The sequence below is a fragment of the Aphelocoma coerulescens genome, chromosome 20 (genome assembly GCF_041296385.1).
Source record: "Aphelocoma coerulescens isolate FSJ_1873_10779 chromosome 20, UR_Acoe_1.0, whole genome shotgun sequence".
Classification (NCBI taxonomy): Eukaryota; Metazoa; Chordata; class Aves; order Passeriformes; family Corvidae; genus Aphelocoma; species Aphelocoma coerulescens.
Window position 1 is genome coordinate 9,901,418 of NC_091033.1, and position 19,884 is coordinate 9,921,301.

At 45.4% G+C, this 19,884-nt stretch overlaps 1 protein-coding gene across 4 annotated transcripts in view; it reads right to left on the reverse strand.

The window, feature by feature from the left end:
- Positions 1–2,750: 2,750 nt before the first annotated feature.
- COL20A1 (collagen type XX alpha 1 chain) overlaps positions 2,751–19,884 on the reverse strand; it is a 53,183-nt gene continuing 36,049 nt past the window's right edge. For 3 of the 4 annotated variants that reach the window (XM_069034380.1, XM_069034378.1, XM_069034379.1), the window contains 17 exons: positions 19,570–19,712; positions 19,098–19,207; positions 18,229–18,387; positions 16,179–16,256; positions 15,483–15,569; positions 13,284–13,337; positions 12,376–12,471; positions 11,811–11,864; positions 11,416–11,469; positions 11,037–11,090; positions 9,624–9,695; positions 8,932–8,967; positions 7,602–7,668; positions 6,564–6,752; positions 5,162–5,239; positions 4,206–4,361; positions 2,753–3,709 (listed from right to left, as the gene is read on the reverse strand). In XM_069034380.1, the coding sequence (XP_068890481.1) occupies positions 3,696–3,709; positions 4,206–4,361; positions 5,162–5,239; positions 6,564–6,752; positions 7,602–7,668; positions 8,932–8,967; positions 9,624–9,695; positions 11,037–11,090; positions 11,416–11,469; positions 11,811–11,864; positions 12,376–12,471; positions 13,284–13,337; positions 15,483–15,569; positions 16,179–16,256; positions 18,229–18,387; positions 19,098–19,207; positions 19,570–19,712 (1,501 nt within the window). In that variant the 3' untranslated portion in view covers positions 2,753–3,695. Of the gene's footprint in view, positions 3,710–4,205; positions 4,362–5,161; positions 5,240–6,563; positions 6,753–7,601; positions 7,669–8,931; positions 8,968–9,623; positions 9,696–11,036; positions 11,091–11,415; positions 11,470–11,810; positions 11,865–12,375; positions 12,472–13,283; positions 13,338–15,482; positions 15,570–16,178; positions 16,257–18,228; positions 18,388–19,097; positions 19,208–19,569; positions 19,713–19,884 lie in introns of all 4 variants that reach the window. The other variant, XM_069034381.1, reaches the window with a different exon arrangement.

Below are 19,884 nucleotides of genomic sequence, written 5' to 3' on the forward strand. Positions count from 1 at the left end.
ACTGCTCTTTTTTAGGCAGGTTATTCCATCTTAGAGGTTGTTTAGGAGGATGCTCTCCCTCCATAGGATTCAATGATCAGAAACTGGAATAAAACTGGGACATGAACCAGACTATAACTGTAGAATAATGAATAATTGTGCTATTTCAAACCCATGGAACACAAAGAGGGGTTTTTAGCATATGAAAGACTCCGGGAAAATGCATGCAGCTAGACTGCTGGCATTTGTAATGTTCCCAGCTCAGAAATTATTCCCAGGACTGGAGTGAGCAAGCTGGCATCAGAAGAAGAGTGAGGAAGCAAGAGTGGGACACAACAAGAGCTCTAAAAGTTTCTTGGCAAAGATCCACAGAAAAGTAAATGGTTTTCAGGGTCGAGTGCAAAACTAAGTTCAGAGACCCCAAAGGCATCAAAGACAGCAGATATGGATGTTGATCTTTTCTGTTTTACTTGTGCAGATTGAATCCTTGCCATGGTGTTTGATGCTTTCCTTCCACTACCACTCCTTTGGGCATGAATAGAAGAAAAATGACTGCAACAACCTCAGTTACTTCCATTGTTCTGTTTTTCCCTACTTCTTCTTTCTTCTGCTTCCCTAATGCTCACTTTGCCTCATCATCTTCCCAGCCACAGAGGATGCAGGGTATTTTGTCTGCAGCTGGCTGGTAGGATGATCAATGTAATCCCCATTTCCCCAGCATTTTCAGAGCTGATTTCCATCTCATTCCCCAATGAGCTAATCCACATAGCTTATAACACCTCCATTTTGGCTAAGTTTCTCTAGACATTTATCAAGAAACTGGACTCAAGGAAATTCACTGGTGTAGAGACAGACAAGCAGAGAGATGCAGCTGTGAGATGCAAGATTCATGCTCAGTCCTTTGACAACCACCCCCATAACAGCCCCACCTGGCTTGATGATCCCACCTGGCCCTCCCCCACTGCAGTGATATCCATCAATGAGACCTTTCCTCCTCTCCCAGGATATCTTTTTGTTTCCAGCCCTTTAATTCTGGTCCAGCCAAGCTGTTGAGTCATGGAGAAAAGGCATAACAATCTCTGCTGCTTGTTGACAGCGTTGCTGGTTACTCCTGTGGTTATATCTTACTCCTGAGACAGAGATAACACCTCAAAAAGATGCTTGTAGCAAAAATATCTGTCACTGAAAGGTTCTCAGCCTCTGCCAGAATCCACCTACACCAGGTGGGTCAAAATCTCAGTGCCTAAAATCTCCCAGCAGAAAAGCTCTTTGGCTCAAGGAATTGGGTTACAAAGCTCTGGCACAGGCTCTGTGACACTTCATGGACTAAATATCCTTGATTTCAAGTAAATAAAACTACTCATGGGACAAAATTTAGGAAGATAAATGGGCAAGTTGTTTGTGCAGGTAGTCTGTCTCCTAATCAATAGCCCTGCAGGGACCCAATTTTGTGAAAGCCTGACCCTTCCTTTTGTATCTGAAATAATCAGACAAAAGCAAATGTTACTTGAAATTCTATCAAAATAGATCAAATCCCAAGCCAGGCAGTGAGGGAACGTGAGCAATTTTCAAAAACAGTTGACAAAGAAACATAGAGGAGCTCTGTCTCAAATCACCTGCAGTCACTAATTTGAACAGGCAGAACAGCAAGTTCAGAACTGGGAATTTGGCCGCACTGGCTTAAGTCAGAAAAGAAGAATAATTACCTGCAAATGCAGATATTCCTCACTGCACTGCTCACCTTCCCCACTTTGTGACCACTTCATGGTGATAATTTTCAGGTCTGCTCTGCAGGCACCCCTTTTACCTCCTTGCCTTTGCTGCCTTTCACCTGCCAGCTATCACAGCTTTGGAGTTTACACTCAGTGCTAAATTCAGAACCATTCTGAACCAACTTAATGCAGGTTTGCTTTGTTTGTTGGGGTTTTTTTTCCAAGGAATAGGGAAAGCACAGTTCCAAAGCTCTTTGACCTGTATCAACAGGTCACACAACACCTCAACTCCCAACACCTGTGCAGGGTGTTCCTGTGAATGTGTCTCTTCCAAACACTGTGTTCCTGCTGTGCTGGAACCTCCAGCTCCTTTGACCTCTCCTTTTTTCTTCTGACTGGAGCTCTGTCTGCAACAACTCTTCATCTGAGCTGAAAGGTTTCCATTTTATATGTCAAGACAAGTCTGGAGAGCTCCACAGTGAACAGAAATGTTACGTCTATCAGAGAGGCATTTCTGTGCATTTTCCTGTATTTTCCAAAGGGAATGTATGTCATACTGAAAATATTAATTCTTGGGAGTTTCTAGAGAATGAACACATGTAAAGCCAAGGACTACTTTAAATACTTACAGGATGCAGTAACCATATTTTATCTCACTTTTGTTGCAGGGTGGCTCCCACAAGAGTCTGACATGTTCCAATGTTCCTTTAGCAGAATTTCTTAGCTCTATAGGACTTTTCCTTAATCACTGGAAGAAATAATGTTTGGAATCATTGTCTAAAAAACTCAATTCTCCTAAGGTAAACCTCTTTCTCCTTGGTATTGGTGTGGCAATCTGCTTTCTAAATGTGATACATTTGCAGCTGAGTTTTCAAAGGTTGGCTGTAGCTGTATGAACACCCAGGCTGCCAGCCTGCATGTAACTGCAGAAATTACACATCCAGAAGAAATACACAGGAATGTGCACGATGCTCCATTTTTTACCTCTTAACAGCTTTGAAAAACCTGTACTGATACTTTTTGTGCCTACTCTGCTGTAGGGTTAGGGTTTAAATCAGAGCTTAGGAAGGTTTGTTTCTGAAGCAGGGGCAGGTTATAGGCAGTGATCCAGCACAGCCTGAAGCAGTGTTTGCAAAGAAGGAGGAACATTTTTCTCAGTATATCTGCATGATTTGTTGCAGACACATCTCAGCTGATGGCAAGGAAAGGGGTGTAACATGACAATTACTTCCATGTCATATGGGTAAAAGCCAGACTCGGAGCTATTCAGTATTCCACCTCATAAAATGTAAAGTAGCTACTCAGCCTGCAGGAGAGAGACATGGAAAAGGCAGTATGTTAATCTCCAGCTCCTCTCAGCACATGTTTGTGGCTCATGTAAGGCTTTGCCTGAGTTACCAAGCCTCAGAGAAGGAGTGGAACAGTGGTTTGTCACATCACACTGAGGTGATTTCTGGTTGCAATGTTGGTGTACAAAACACCCCTGCAAGGAAACCATCAGCATTCTGCCAAAAGCAGAAAGAGCCAAGATGGTGCTAGACTTTGTTACCTTGGCAGCCAGCAGAAAATGCAGATTTACTCCAGTGGATTTGCCTCTTTGGTCATGAGGTGCTATTTTTCTCTGTGCTGGGGACACAGAAAAACAATGGACATAGAGAAACCACAATCAGACAAACAGGCAGAAATTATCTGTTATTTCTGAGCATTTCAAGATAGTATTCTTTTTCTTGCAAGTCTGTCAGCCTGAGTGTCCAGTTGTGCCTTTTTTCTTGCTGTGGGACGTGAGATGTGAGTTGGAGCACTGCAGTTGTGCAGACAGATGGCTCCCCCAGACAAAGGCTGTGGCTGTGGAGTTTGATTGACTTGTCCATACAGAAATGATGGAGCATTAAAAAAACATAACACATCTGCTATTCGGGTTGCTGCTTCTTTTGGAGTGCATGGAGTTTTCTTCCAGAGATTTCCAGGGAAAAGCAATGTCTTCAGCTGCCTCCGCCCCAGCCATCAGGGGACAAAACCTGTGTGTGGAAAGGATGAAGCCACTGAGCAAATGAATAAATCAGTGTCAAGGTCTGAGAAGGAATGGCACAGAATTAATCCCTTTCCCTTGTAAACCTTTTGTTCCATGCCAGGGAATTTCTTCATCGCCCAGGTCTTTGTACCACTGAGCCTCCATGAAATGTAAATGTAGGAACTGAGGAATTGTTCCTCGCTCCATCACCCATGGAAACATTGCTGGGGACATGAAGAACTGATTCCCCATGATCACTCCCCACCTGCCTGACTACTGCTGCAGTTATGAGTTAATCCCTGAAAGATGGCTGAGGAACAGCCCATGGAGCTGGCTTTTATCCATGTGGATTGCATGGGAATCACCCTGACTGCTTTTCAGAGGAGGCTTTGCAGCAGTGATGGTGCCTGAAGGATGAACAGAGGTCTCTGCCTGGCTCAAGAGAAGTAACCAGAGACCAGCCATAAAATCCTAACTTCTGTACTGACATAGTCAGGACTTACCTCTTCTATCGGCCTCATAACATCCAGAGATATCACAGCCCCCTGGATATCCAGGCTGCCCAGGCTGCCCTCTGGCACCAGGGAAACCTGGAGGACCGGCATTCCCAGGGTAACCCTTCGGACCTGGTTTTCCCTGCACAACTTCTCCTGGAGGGCCTGCAGAAGGAGAAGCACTGTAAGCTGTAGCACATCTGCTTTAGCAGTGTGATACCTCTTCTGTATTTTCTTCCATCCTACATGGCAGGTTATTTTCTGAGCATGGCTTCCTCATTTTGGTGGACAAATAGGACCTGCCTGTTGGAAAACATGTTCTGAATCCCAGTATTCTTGACCTTAAGGGTGCCCAGCTTAGCTAAAACTGGAGCCTGGTTATGAGAACCCAAAAATCCACCTACATGTTAATGCAGAGAATCACCTTAACCCCAGGATCCATCCCAGAGTCATTGGGGTTTGTGTCTTCACATCTCAGCTATAGAAAATGAAATGAAGAATGCGTTTGACCACACTCTTTTGACAGTGCCTGGTTTGTTATGCCAGTGGAAAACTTCCCACAGACCCCCAAGAAGCAGGGATCAGGGTGGAGGAGTACGCCAAATCCTCACAGATTACTCACAAACCCTTATGTTCCATGAGCTGAATTTTCAGAGCTTCTATCTCCTGAGCATCTGGTCTTGCATGCAAAAAGGCAGCAAAACTAAAACTGCCTGGACGTGTCTCAGGTCCTTAAAATACATCATCCCCTGGGAATGGGTACCAGAGGGAAGAAGCTGCCTGGAGTAATCTCTTGCATCTTAGCAGAGAGGAACCATCAAGGATGCTGCCAGCAGGGCTGTGGTGGGAAGGTCAGTCCAACCCCACCACAGTGCTCCTTCAGCTGGATGATGCTTTGAATCTGAGAGCTGGTGGCCATCACACGGCCTTGCTGGATCAATAAACAGAGGTTGTGGTCACTCTACCTGTTCTGCCTCTGGGTCCTTGGCTCCCTTCCTCACTGGCTCCAGACATCCCTTTCTCTCCTTTGGGCCCTGGGGCACCTATTCACAAATAAGAGATAAGTATTGCTTCACTGTATTTCAAATTTCACCCTGAACTGAGGCTCCTGCAGTCTCCCCACATGTCAAAGTGGAGTCACAGCCCTTGGCAACACTGAGAAACGTCCATCTGCTTTCATTCAGCCCAGGCACCTACTCTTGCTATGACCAACAGGACATTGATTTCTTTGATCCACACAGCACTGATTTGCAGCCCAAGAGGGGTGGGAATAGAAATTTTTCACAGAGAAATTCATAGCAATAGTGTTACTGCACCAGCCTGAGAGTCAGGTCCACCTCTGTGCTCTTCATGCGCATCAAACAAATCACAAAGCTGAGCTGTCTCTTTGACCAGGTGTTGGTTAGCCAGGATTGCTGTTTTCATGTTAAATTACTCATGAAACCAGTACCTCTCAGAGAAAACAGGTACATTTTGACAAAATACGATTTTTCGTTGTTTTAGGATGAAAATATTTCAGTCAACCATGTCCTTCAGGTGGACATTTTCATTGAAATCCATCTTCTCCCATCTCCTGCTCGGCAGGCTGGAAAAATCTGCAGGCTGTTATTCCTTTTTCTCTGAAGTGACATTGTGATAAACTCTGCAGATACCAGCTAGGACTGATTACTGCAGGAGGAAGGAGTTAAACAGAACATTTCCAGTTACTCCGAGGTGTTAGGACACTGCTCAAACCAATGTTTTTCTTTTTATTTTGACGGACAACTACTTGAGCCACTGACAAACATCATCTGCAAATCCAAGCAAAACATCTTCCCACCTTTCACTCATTCGTGTGCAGTAACTGAGGCCAATTCTGAGATTACATTAATCTATTTCTTTAGTCACATCTGAGTCTTTCACTGTTGAAACTACTGCTCCAGAAACTTGCTTCCCCTTTAAAGATTGCTTCAGTTGCCTCATGCCCTCCATCGGTGTTTTCCAACACTTCTCATTTCTGCCCAAAGTCGATCTGTTCCACCACCATGTGTTCACCCAAAAGGCTGCTTCTTTTGCCTTTCTATAGGAAAAACCTCCTGCCCTCTAAAATTAAACTCTCCATGCCCCCCAAACCTACAAATGGTGCCAAACTGGCCTTTCCCTCAATGCAGAGCTTGAAAATAGAGTGGGCTCCATCTGGCTTCTCCCTACTCATTGAGATTTATAACTTGGGTGTCTCTTCCTAGAACTGAGGAGTCCAAAAGGAAAACAGCAATGAAATTAGATAATATCATGGATTATCTTTACATTACTGCTTGAGGCACTGAGATGTTTAGTTAAAGTATCAAAGATACAGTGAAAAATGTTTATGAACACTTCTGTCCATACCTCTCTCTCCTGGATACCCATCTTTGCCTGGCTGTCCAGGGGTGCCATTTTCTCCTCTTTCTCCACTGCTCCCAGGTGGGCCTGGAGGACCTGGTGGTCCTGGTTCTCCTGGTTTTAACCTTTCCTCCCAAATGGGAACTGGTTTCCTTGCATGTTCATGTATGAATGAATCAAATTTCAACACATGAGCTGAGAAGGCAAGGCAGAAAAAAAATGTTTCCTTGGCTGGGAAATTCAGAAGAGACATAAAAATCAAAGGATTTTGTCTAAAAAGGTACTCAAAATGATCAGCCAGTGCTAAAAAGCTGTCAGTCCCAACTGAGAAAGGCAGAAGATGAAGATGGGCAGCTGAGTGATGACTTTGCTGCCTGACCTTGGACAAGCCACTGCTTCTCTTTGCACATCACAGCACAGGAGCTTTACAAAACTGCCTCATCTTGGGAGGAATCAGCACATATCACTGAAAGAATAATTTCTCTCAAATTAGTTTCAAGCTTCTCCATTTAAGAAATAAAGGAGGCTTTTCAAAACACCAGAGGGTTTTGCAAATAAATATTTCACAGGTCTTCTCTGTGCTAATGCCACCTGCTAAAGCCAAAGTAGGGCTTAGAGCCTGAGATGGGACATTTGCTATCTGTGGTGCTCAGCAGGCCACAGGGTGCTGGAGCTCCTGGGACCACTACAGCTTCAGGCTGTCTCTCCTCTGGTTTTCCACTGCTGGAGAGTCACAGGATCACAGACTCACAGATGGTTTCACTTAGAAGGGACTTTAAAGCTCATCTCATTCCACCCCCCAGCCATGGGCAGGGACACCTTCCACTATCCCAGGTTGCTCCAAGCCCCATCCAACCTGGCCTGGGACACTTCCAGGGATGGGGCAGCCACAGCTTCTCTGGGCACCCTGTGCCAGGGCCTTCCCACCCTCACAGGGAACAATTTTATATCTGATATAAATGTATTCTTCCAGCTTAATTAAGCCAGTCCCCCTTGTCCTATCACCACATGAACACACTCAGGAGTTGGGTTGGTTGTACTCACTCTGGATCATCCGCTCACAAGCCTGGCTAACGAGCTGGTAAATTGTGGCCAAAGACTGTGGTTCCCCCTAAAATGAAGCAATTTTTTTTTAAATTAAGAAAAAAAGGAAGTATTAATATCTTTTAGAAAGGATCGATATCCTAATGCATTATAGCTTTCAGCCCATTCATTTTCTCAGCTTGTGTTCCAGAGATATTAATTACTGTGAAATGCAGCTCTATTTATTTATCACGAAGCTCTGAAACCAGAAAATTGAAATTGGAAACATCAATAATTGCTTTTCTCCTGCATATCAAAAGGCCCAGACTGAATCTAAATAATTACCAAAAAAGGGAGAGCAAATTTCACCCTCAAATTTTATCAGAAAAGATGCTAAGTCTATAACTCAGTGTTCTGTGATATGTAAAACATTTAGTATGATCAGATATTACAACATCCTATCTCTGACTCCATCTTCTATGAATATTGATTCTTCCTGTATTTTGAATAAATCATGATTAAGGGGCCCTCTAGAAAGTTTAGTAAAGCAGGGAAAAGTGATAAAAATGCAAAAACCTGCTTAAAAATAAGCACTGACTGAAAATTCATACCTAATGCATGTACTTCCAGAACTGTTTATAAAACATATATCTCTGGCTGGATAACAGTGCAGATAATCCAGGCTTAAAAAACTGCTTGGTGCAACACCCAAGGGAGGGGGGAATTGAAAGTTCCAATGTAAAGAAAAGTCTAGAAAAAGAAAAGCTGGTGGGATTGGAAGGAGAATGCTCTTAAAAATTATAATTCTGAGGCATTAACTTGAGACAAAAGCACCTCATCCCTGTCTGAAGACAAATTTGCATAAGTCAATCTTGGCAATGACTCCTAGAAAGACATGGCATTTTAATTTAACCAGAAGTCAGGATGAGAAAAACCTGAAAAACTTCCCAACAAAATAACCTTCCAAGGTAGTGTGGATGTCCTGACTGCCAGGGTTCTGTACTGGGGCACAGACAATGATTATTGCAGATGAGTTCCCTTTTGCAACACATTAAACCAGAACAAAGTGGGTTTGGTTTTTTTTCCTTCTCAGCAAAGAATAGATTTGCATTTGACATTTCTGCTTCATTACTACAAATGATACTAAGGAGCTCCTGACTGCTGTGGGATTATTTATATCCCACCAGCCCAGCCCCTGCAGGTGAAAGGAAAGGCAACAAGCAATAGGTACAGTCATCACTGGAGAGGTCTGGCTTGTATTTGTAAGCAAAGGTTGCAATTCAGGTTACCACACCCACTCTTTTGAGTGTAGGATGAACTGACAGTGTCACCTGGCACCACAAAAACTCACTTTCTCTCCTCTTTCTCCTTTTGGACCTGGCAGCCCCTATAGGGAAAAAAAATTAAAAATAAATAAGGCAAGGAAGAACAGAAAACAAATTCAGTGGGGGTGTGGGTTACATTAGTGGGACATGGAGCACAAAGTTTGTTTCTCACACTCTTGCTGTTTCCTTCTGGCAGTGCTTATAAGAGCTTTAAGTTCATAGGAACACTTTGTTTTTATAGAAAAATAATAATAAATCAGTAACTGGAGCAGTGGGATAAGCACCATCCATAGGGAAGCAGAAATTTCTCAGCTGTGATCTTTGAACAGATTTCCCAACTGGGCAGGTGGTTTTTAACATCTGAAAAGAAGAAATACCTGCGACATTTAGATCTGGGGTTTCACCTACAAGCCCAATGCTGGCTGCTATAGCTCAGGAGTGACTCTCTTGCTTTATTCTAGAAGCTTACACCAGAAATTTGTTTAGATTTTGTGTAGCAGGTGAATCTACAGAGGGCGAAGGGAGGTGGGGTTTGTTGAATGTTTTATCAACAGATTAGTAGCCTGGGCTTTGACTGCCCAGACATTGCCTTAGGAAGGATGAGTGTGAATTTAAAGCATCCTTTAGACTCTGAGGGAGAGCTGCTGTGGGAACAGCTCATTTCCATTCAATTATTCCATGCCTTGGCCTTCTTTGAGACCAAAAAGCAGAAACCTACTGTTGGCCCAACATCACCCGGAGGTCCCTTCTCGCCACTGCTGCCTCGGGTGCCTGTTGCTCCTTGGAAACCCTGCAGACATTAAAAATCCAGTTATTTCCAAACTTATTTTTCTGTTCAAGGGCTACAGGGCCACCAGCAGTGTGAGTTTAGAGGACTCAAGCAAGGGAACAGTAGCCTTAAGTTTCCTGTCCAGCCACGAGCCCACTGTTAAAAGCACATTGTGTGTGTGAGTCATGTTCACATCATTTCCCATCACCACCTCAATTATGGCCAAGCCAGCAAAGCTGAGTTTTACCAACAAACTGCAATGCAGTTTATATTCTACAGGCTTTTGATCCTTCATTAGATATTCAGATTTAGACATAGCCTAGAGCACAACCCTTTTCTTCAGCCTCCCAGTACCACATGGTTGTTTTCCTTTTCCTTTAAAACCTGTGCTAGCCTCTAATACTTTACAACATTAACAGCAGCTTAGAGAGTGGGAAGCACCTTCTGTGGTCATTCATCTCCTCTTTGTAAAGTTTCTATGCCTTTTGGAGCCATAAAGGGAAGAAAAAAAATTAGCCAAAAACAACTAGCAGAAATACTTTCTTTTAGAATTTTCCAGCTATTACATTTAAACTCAGTAGATATTAGCAACTTTTCTGAACAGTGAAAATGAGAAAAGTTTTCAAGACAGCACCAGAACAGCTTACAGAGCCTGCTCTGAAGATGACAGTGCTTTCCTCATATTTAAAAAGCTGAGGCTCAACCCTGCCAGCTCCACATCTTCCCAGGATGAACAAGTCAAAGTTACAAGCTGAATTCAACCTTGGCTCCCATAAATAACTTAGCACAACTACTGCCAAATTCCTTATAATTCAGCAGTGAGACTCAGATGTGAGATTCAGCTGTGAGAATTAGTAACTTATCAGGTCCACCAGCCATCAACTAAACCCAAATTTGGTTCAGTTTCCCAAGTAAAATGAAATGTTCCTGTGGTGCCTTCCAATTAACAGCTGTAAATCAACAGATCTCAAAGTTCTGCTCCAGGCCTGGCTGCAGATACTGGCAGTGATGTGGGGGGAAACCTTTCACACTGCCTGCATCCTCCAGCTCCTGCTGATTTCAGTCTAGCAAGCCAAATCACCTCCAACTCAACCAGCAGCTGGAAAACAGTAGTGTCAGGAAAGTGAAAATAGCAAAACAAGAATCTCCACGCTGGGATGAAGCTTCCTCAGGACTTGCCAGAGGAGGCCAAGAATTTTCTTCTCACACTGAGAGTGGCAGGGAAAGGGGGCTCCTGCACAATGTGCCAGGTGATCCCCATGGTACCCTGCAAAGGGGGTTTGCCCTGACACTTTCAGGTGAAACCACGAAACTCTGCTGAGGAACAGATTTTGATGTGCATCACTCACAGCGAGTACTCACCCTTGGTCCAGGAGGTCCTGGAGGCCCAGCTGTGCCTTCTAGTCCCCTCACACCCTGCAAAGCCAAATCCAGTCATTTACTAATGAGAGGATTCTAAGAGACCTCATCGGCAGTGAGATGTTTTTCCATGTGCTGCTTTTAACAGGAACTCGCTACAAATGGGTAAAACAAGCATCTGTCGAGCAGCAGGAAGGGTGGCACCTGCTCAAATTTGGCCAAACTTGAAATGATCCCATTTTTTTCCCCAGTCCCTCTGGTGTTGTGAAAAGACCATTCACTTCTACACTGAGTGCATAGGGATGTTTTGGGTCTCTGCTGGGACACTCCCAGCAGATTTTTAAGCAACCTCACATAAAAGCTCAGGGGTGAGGTGTTTTACCTTTGCGCCTTGAAGTCCATCCCTGCCTGGAGTTCCCTGCACACCAGGAATGCCCTGTAAATCAGAATGGCTGGGTAAAGTCAGCATCTGATTATCACTGCCCTAATTCATCTTGTAACAGAGGACAAAAGAAAAATGTCAAAGAAGAAACAGATTTATTCATTAAACAGAGCAAGGACTGTTGTCCCAGTTTTAATTCCATCATATCTAGCTTCCAGATAGGTCTATCTTTCTTACACCAAGTGACTCAGTTTCCCTTGGGAAAGTGATGACACTCCAAAATGACAGTTCCCAAGCAGACAACAGCAACAACTTTTCAGATTTCCCTCAAGTAGTTACTCAGAAAAAAAGGGCAAATCTTCGGGACAAGTAGAAGGAGTGGTGTTTACCATTACCTGCATGCCAGGGATTCCAGTGTCTCCTTTCTCTCCTTTAATTCCTGGTGGTCCCTTGGATAAAAACAGAAGCACACAGTTGGGTGTGTGGCAGAAGGCTTTAAGGCAAAGAGCATCCTGCTGCTCCACATCCATGTCCCGGGTTGTTCCTGCTCCCTGCAGTGTTCCAGGGTAATTTACAGCCACAGCATGTGCACAGGGATTTCTGCCATCCCAAACACGTGGCAGCCCTCCCCACTACTCCCTGCCAAGCAGTGATGATCGCTGGAAAGCAAAATGCCTGAATATTCATAGGATATCCTGAGTTGGAAAGGACCCCACTGGGCTGCTTTCAACAAAAGCCCGTTAAGGAGAGTCTGGACAAAAACAAGCTTTGGCCAGAATGATTAAGTGCAGGGCCTCATCAGCATAAAACTCACTGATTGTCAGCTCTCCCTCTGCAGCTGTTCAGCTGTTAGTGAGGGTGATGTAAATACATAAATCACAGCATTGATACCCGTTTCTGAGACAGGTTCTAACTGCAAAGAGTGAGTGAAAAAAAAAGGCAATGGAAGAGGTCACATACCACAGGGCCCTGAACTGTGATTCCTTGGGAACCTGGAGAGCCTTGTTGGCCACTGGGACCCGCTGGTCCTACTTGTCCAGGTGGGCCTGGTTCACCCTGAAACCAAAGACAAGGAAACAGTCATAGGGAAGGGAAGTGGTCGGTGCCTGCTGTCCTCATGGGCTGCACTGCTCGAGCTGGGTCAGCATGAACCATCTACGGGATTCAAGATGAAATTGGGGCACTGAGGACATCTCCGGTAACCTCAGCTGCCTTTGTATTTTAGATCCAAGATTTTGGTTCATCTTTCATGGGAGCAGACAGCAAAGCTGCAAAGGGTGCTTTGCAGAGCACAATTCACCTTTCCAAGCAGTTATTCCTGTTATTCAATGTAATCATAGAGCAAAGGGAAACGTTCCTTAGCCCATTGCTGTGATCTGTATCCATTCTCACTCCTTCCCTCAGATCTTTCCCCTGTAGCCATGCTGCTTTCCCAGATGTAATCCCAAAAAATGGCACCAGCGGGCTGCTCTGGCTCTGCCCTGTGCTGATCCATGGAGCTGTGAACACTTGCACCAGAGCTTGCTCCCATCCCCAGGGCTGGGGGATTCAGACCCAGCCATTCCCCGTGCTCAGCTCCCCATGCTGCTCAGCCCCAGGGCAGTACCAATGTGTCTGCTCCGGAGGCTTGGCAGCAACCACAAGCACAGTGCAAAGCCTGACCCTGTCCCAGCACAGCTGCTCTCAGAGGGCACTGCTGACCATGTACAGTGCATTAATTCAGCACAACCGGGCTCATGATCTCAATTTCCAAAGCCCAGCTGAGCATGTAATTAATGATAAGTGATCCCATCCTCCTCGATGTGTTGTTAAGACTCTGTTTGGGCTCAGCTTGGTGCAGTGAGATAATCTCCAGCCTAAGGACTCACCTTGGGTCCTGGCTCTCCCTGCTCCCCCTGAGGTCCTCTCCTCCCAGGGCTGCCCTGCCAGTGGGACACAAAGAACATCATCATATTTACTGCACTGTAGCAAGGAGCCTAGGGGACAGAACTTTGTGCATTTCACTGCCCCACAGTGAAAGATGCTTCCTGCCCCACAGAGCTCACACCAAATAGAGACAAGAAGAAAATTAGCTGAGTTGTCTGGGAAATGCGGGAAAGGGAAGAAGAAAGGAACAGCACAGCCCCTCCATGACCAGCCTTGGGAACACAGCACTCACTCCCAGCAGGGAGAGAGGAAGTCCCAACCTGTTTCAGCTCCCTCCAACTCCCTCAGTGGATCCATGCTGAGACGACATCTCATATGGACATGGGAACACACTTGAGAAGGAAAAAAAGGGGTGCTCACATCCACACCCCTCTGAGACTCTGTTGGGTTTTATATTCTCCATCCCAGAGAAGAGACACGTGCTGAGATCAGGGACAGCACCTGGCTCTGGGAGACCTGGCTTAGCTCTGCCTCTGCCTGACGCTGGGTGTGGAGAAGAAACCAACCTTCTGGCATGAACTCATTGTGTGTGAATTTTGACATCTTAATCTGAACATTGCTATTCTTGAATCCAATAAAAACGTGGATTTGAATTGAGAAGCACGGGCAGGGAACTTTGGGAAAAGTGCTTTCAGAAGTGTTCAGAAACTCATTCCAGAAGCCAGCTGGATCTGGTCAGAAACACTCATTAAGGACAGTGATAAATACAAGGTGGGACATGTCCTGCTAACCGGAGTTTTAAAAATAGCAGCGAGTGCTGTTGTAACTGCAGCAAATTACCAGGGGTTCAGTGGTGTGAGGAGAAGGTTATGTGTCAAAACCCGATTTCCTCTAATGCTTTAAAGAGTCCTGCTCTTTAAGGAGTTGTCTGTGGAGATGCTTAAACCACAGGGCAATGCAAGCTGGTAATTATGCACTTAGGATATTGGAGCAAACTGTGACAGTGGAGTGTGCTGTTAATTAAACTTCCACCGGAATGAGCAAGTAATTACTCTGCAATGAGGCACTTTCCTCTCACGGAACTGAACTCCCAGCTAAACCACAGGTCAATGCAGGAGGTGATCTGAGACCTTTTCACTTGAAAAAGGAGGCAAATGTTTCCATAATGGTTATTTTCCAGAAGAAAAGCACCTGGAGTGATTGAACTGAGGTGCTCTGGACAGGCTGTCTGTCAGGTTTCAGCTGGTTTGTGCAAATCAAATGTTTTCCCCCAAATTTTCAAAAAGCGATTTTTTTTTATAACTGCTTCCTAGTGTTTAACAGGAATATTTTCTCCTGTGATTTAAGCCCATGACAGCTTTCCTGCATCCATAATGGATAGGGCAGAATTTATGCCCTTTTTCCTGAGCATACTGCATATGTAATGACTGTTTTCTCTTCCCCCTCATTTCTTCAGGGTTTTCTTGCAAGTGACATTCAGAAAGAGAGCTTTGGGGACAGACAGGATAGCAAAGTCTCCCCTTTCTCTTTGCACTGTCCACCCACACAGACACTTACAAGACTCCAACAGGATCCAGACAGGAAGATTTTTTTGGTGAGTTGTTTTTTCTTTAAATTTACAGAGAGTTTCAGAGCCTCCAATCCATGAGATGAAATCTCTGCAGACACTAAGGGTGACCCGTCCTCCTCTCCTAAGAGGATTAATGTGGCACCAGGAGCTGCTCAGCCTGTTCCCAGCTGCAGCTGTTGCACTGCCAACTCTCCATCTCCCCATTTTATCACCATCCAAAATCCAAAGGGAAACTCTCAGCCTTGCCCTGGAAGAGCTCCTTGAGTTAGGATGAGAGGAAATGGCCTCAAGTTGCACCAGGGGAGGTCTAGATTAGACATGAGGATAAAATTTCTTCACCAAAAGGGTTGTCAAGCCCTGGCACAGGCTGCTCAGGGCAGGGGTGAAGTCACCACCCCTCCAGGGATTTAAAAGGGGTAGATGTGGCACTTGGGGACATGGTTTAGTGCTGGGCTTGGTGGCCCTGATTAATGGGTGGGTTCAATGATCTTTAGGATCTTTTCCAACTTGAACGATTCTGTGATTCTAAAACTTCACAGAGCCCCAGGAGTGTGATCCACATGCCCAACATGCCACAAAAAATGAAGCAACACCAGCACATGCAACACACGGGGCAGGAGGGTGAACTTACAGGGGGCCCCGGGGGTCCTGGCAAGCCTGGGCGCCCAGAAGTGCAAGAACAGGCAGGAGCCAAGGTAGGGCAGGTGTCCTCATCCCTCTGAAATGAAATCAAGCCAAAAACAATCATGAGCAGCTGCACAGCAAGAGCAGGATGGCTCACTCAGTGTTTCAAAATTCAGTCTTTTACTTGAAGAAAAGCAGATTTTTTTTCTATTCCACTGAGAGATTTTTGTGAGCAATCGAATGCTTTATTTTTTCTGTTGAATAACAAGTTTAGACAAAAAACCTATGAACCAGCCCTGCCTGCAATATGCAAACCACATATTGGAAGATAATTTTCTCCTTTCTACATATTTATACACCCCACATAGCAGCTCTCTGTGTTGAGAAATGAAAGGAAGAGTGGGGGATGCTGTGTCTCATGAGATGGCAGCAAAGCTGTAGGACTGCCAGGGCTCCTGGATGAGGTTATGACAGGAGAAACAAGCACTGCACAGGAATTTGAAGTTTTCACTCTTTTTGAAGCAAATATATTTTTGTTTACTTCATCAAGAAACATGCTGGTGTTATTCCCAAGAGAAGAGGGGAAAAAATGCTTTCCCTCTTGAGTCTATCAAAACCATTTGCAGCATCACTTCAGTGCCATGGACTTGTCCCATCCTCCCCAGCTTCCTGTCAATGAGCAGAGTGGTGCCCCTTGTCTTACCACTGCAGGGAGATCACAGCACCTGTCCTGCTCTGCCCCTACACTGCTGCACAAGATCTTCAGAGACTGCAGCTGGAACTGGGGGAAAAAAGAGAGTTTGATAAGAAAGTAGCACTGGCTCCCACCACCTGTCACCAAATCTTATGAAGTTCAAGTGATAAAAATAATCTTCAGAGATGATCTGACAGGACTCTTGTGTGTGGTCCCAATTATAACTGTGCCCCAAAAAAGCCACAACATGAAAACTACCCCCAGACTGAGCGTTCCACAAGCCCTCAGGTCTCTGTCTTGCTAAGCAAGTCAACAAAGCAGCTTCACAGCAAGTCTCCAATTTACTCACAGCCCTGCAATAGCACCAGGTTCTCAACTAATTGGGCATCAGCACCACCACAACATGAAAGCAAACTTTGATTTGCTCCCCTTGGGGGTATGGAGAGAAGAGTAAATGTGGCAGCAGCATTTCCCAGGGCAGATGAGATCCCCTCCCCAGAAACCCCAACTGGTCTTTCACTGCCTCCCTCACAGCAGCCACATCTTCCCATTCTGATTAACAGAAAAGCACAAACTGCACAAAGCCAAACAAAATAACGAGGCAGAGATTAATTTTTCTTTCCTTGGTTCCATTTCTCTTCTCTCTTTTTTTTTTTTCTTTCACTCCATGCATTTAACAAGGAGCGAGCTGTACAGCCCAGGGAGGGTGACAGGCACCGTACGGATACAGATGAGCCCAGCAGATCAAGTGGCATTTAAAGATTTCTTAAATTAAATAAGGTTCCATGATAACCAGTAATGAGGCACTGTGTCTTCTCAAGGGCAGCAGAGCTGTGGAAGATGTGAAATGTTGCTGTGCTTGAAAGGCAACGGCAGTAGGGACGGCACAAGGCTGTTCATTATTTGGCCAGACCTGTCTAGTTAAGGTGGTAGCAGGGAGAATTTGGGAGGGACAAGGGAAGCACAGATTCCTGCCTTGATGGCCACAGGCTTGTGATCAAATTGCCGCAGAATTTATTTAGGAAACAAGTAAATACTGACTGAATACACTGTCCCCTGGTTTGTTACACAGCTGAGCCTGTATCTTACGGGCAATTCCACTTTTTTCCTGGTATATCCCAGACCTCTGCCTCTCAGTTTGCAGCTGGGGATGCACAAGGGATAAACTGTTTTTACTGTGCTGCTTTGAGGGAAGGGGAGTTATAAATCACCTGATGAGCCGTTTCCCCCTGGAGTTCTAGATCTAAAAGTAGAGCCAAGGAGCAAGATCTGCACATCGGTGGTGAATGGTTTCCTACAGCCCCACTAGAACCTTGTGAGTGGTGAACTTGCCACTGATTCTGCACATAATTCACACTCCTGCTTTGGGGAGTAAGCATGGAACAGACTGACAGGGGAAGGGTGTTTTTGCCCTGAGGACTGTGCACAGGGCAGGACACCGAGTCCACACATCCCCTTTTTCTGTCCCCTTGCAGGGAGCAGCTCCCTGCAGCTCTGTGTGATGCAGTGAGGACATACCTGCAGGCTGGCACTCACTGTTTGGCTTGGGGTTTTTTTTCTAAGTAGCAGCAGATAAAGAGCCTCTCTACTGGAGATTAATTTCCTCTCATTTGCATGCAGATAGACACATCCAAACACACTGGAGACTGAGGCACACCCAGCTCTGCTGCCTTCAGCCACCAGCATTTCCCGACATCGCCCCGTGTGGGTTGATGTGCACAACTTTCCTTGCAGAAGCAATTCCCAAACCCTCCTGTCTGCTTCAGCATCTCAGGGCAGGAGCTGTGCTTCCCCAACCCCCAGCCAGCAGAAGGCCCCTCTGGGACACACTCATGCTGCTGCCCCCCATCACGGTCCCCACACCAAGGCAGGAGGTGAGAAGGACAAAAAACGCTCTCCCTGTGCTGGGAAAGCTCATTAAAACCCCAGGGATCAGTGGGATCAGGACACAGCCGTGCATCACAGCAGTGTTGGAGGTGTTCAGTGAGCATGATGTGACACGGCACTCCTGCCCATGTGCCCACCCCAGCCAGCCCCGGCAGCGCTTCCCAGGACTCACCGGCACGGAGCCGCTGCGGGGCCCTCTGGTCCTGGTCACTTTTCCCAGCATGATGAAGCCGGCTGTGGAGATGCTGCCGAGGGTGTTGATGGGTTTCTCTGCTATTTTCTTGCAGTCCACATAGAGCTTGACCTTAAAGTGGCTCACGGCCACGTGCACCTGGGCAGCAGGTGGAAAAAGGGGTGTTGGAGCTCCGTGGTGGGATGAGGGGGTCTCCTACCGACAGTGACACCTTCTGTCCCATCTGCAGCCCATCTGCTGGCATGGGTGGGGTGTTTTTAATGAGTGAATGGATCAAGGGGGCCCAGGAATAAGTTTTAGTATGTGCTTTCCCTTGTTGATGCCCACAACTCTCCGTGGGAAAAGCTTTCTGCAGCTGAGCAATGAACCTGCCCACAGATACCCACAGGAGGAGCTCATCGCTCATTTGGGTGCAACACCTTTGCTATGAGGACACAGCCAAAACCCCCACCCTGTTATGAGTGATAAAGTGGCTTTCTCTTAAGGCTGGATTCTCTTTTCCTTTCATTCAGAACTAAATGGTTACCAAAATTCTAAATTCTAAAAAAAAAAAAAATAAATTTTCAACTTTTTCCGATTATAAAGACTTAAAAAACACCTCAATTTTTGGAGTCTGGGGGAAAAGGGAAAAATCGATATGTGGATATCACATTTTGATCATGAGATCCACTTAAATTCTTTACAATTATGAATTTCAGCATATCAAAGAGGTTGGCCATTTCCCTGGAAACCAGGATGCAAAGCATTTGGATAATCACTCCTCACTTTGAACAACACACATTGCTGGCAAAACACTCCCAGACCAGAGTGAGATCATGAGCTACATTTCTCCCTCTCTTGACAAGGACCTTATGAAAGCTCCCATAGAATATCTTCTTCACTTCCTGCTGGTCAAAGGAGACTTCCTGTAAATCAGCCTTGTAGTCATGATTGAAATAGGTCAAGGATTTCTTACTGGCTACAGGGAAAATAGGACAGAAAACAGCTTGGAGTTAAAAGAGAAGTTGATTTCACACACATATAAAATAGTAAATAATTAGGCTTAAACATGGTGGAAGATTTCCTATGTAATCAAGAAATGCTTTTAAACAATGGAAAAAAATATGTAAAATAAAGAATATGTTACAAGTAGAATAAAAATGAAAACATGTCTTTTAATTGCACTGGGCCTTGTTTTAAATGTGAGGTTGGCAGCCCCGACAAAGCTTTCCAAGAAACTGCTGCTGAGTTCGGAAACCATTAAAATTATCCAAGTGAGTTCTGCTGCTTGCAAAATGTATGGAAACACCCAAATTTAATGTATTTAGCAAGAAAGCTTACGGTCAAGGTTAACACCCAGGAGAGGCTGGAAGTCCTCGTCCGTGACCTGCCACACAGCAAAGGGCTCCTTGGGGGAGTCGGGCAGGAGGCGCAGGAGGATGATGATGGTGTGCTCGGGTGGGATGGCAAACAGGTGGACATCACTGGAATGACACAAACCAAGGGAACATCGGTGATTTAAATCACCAGGCAACATCCTGCGGCCTCACCCAGTGTGTTTGCTGGGCAGGGGGGCCTGGAAAAGCTTTGCTCCCAGGAGTTGATGGTGATATGTCCAGAAAGAGCCTGGACCTGCTGAAGTCTGGGCTGAGTCAT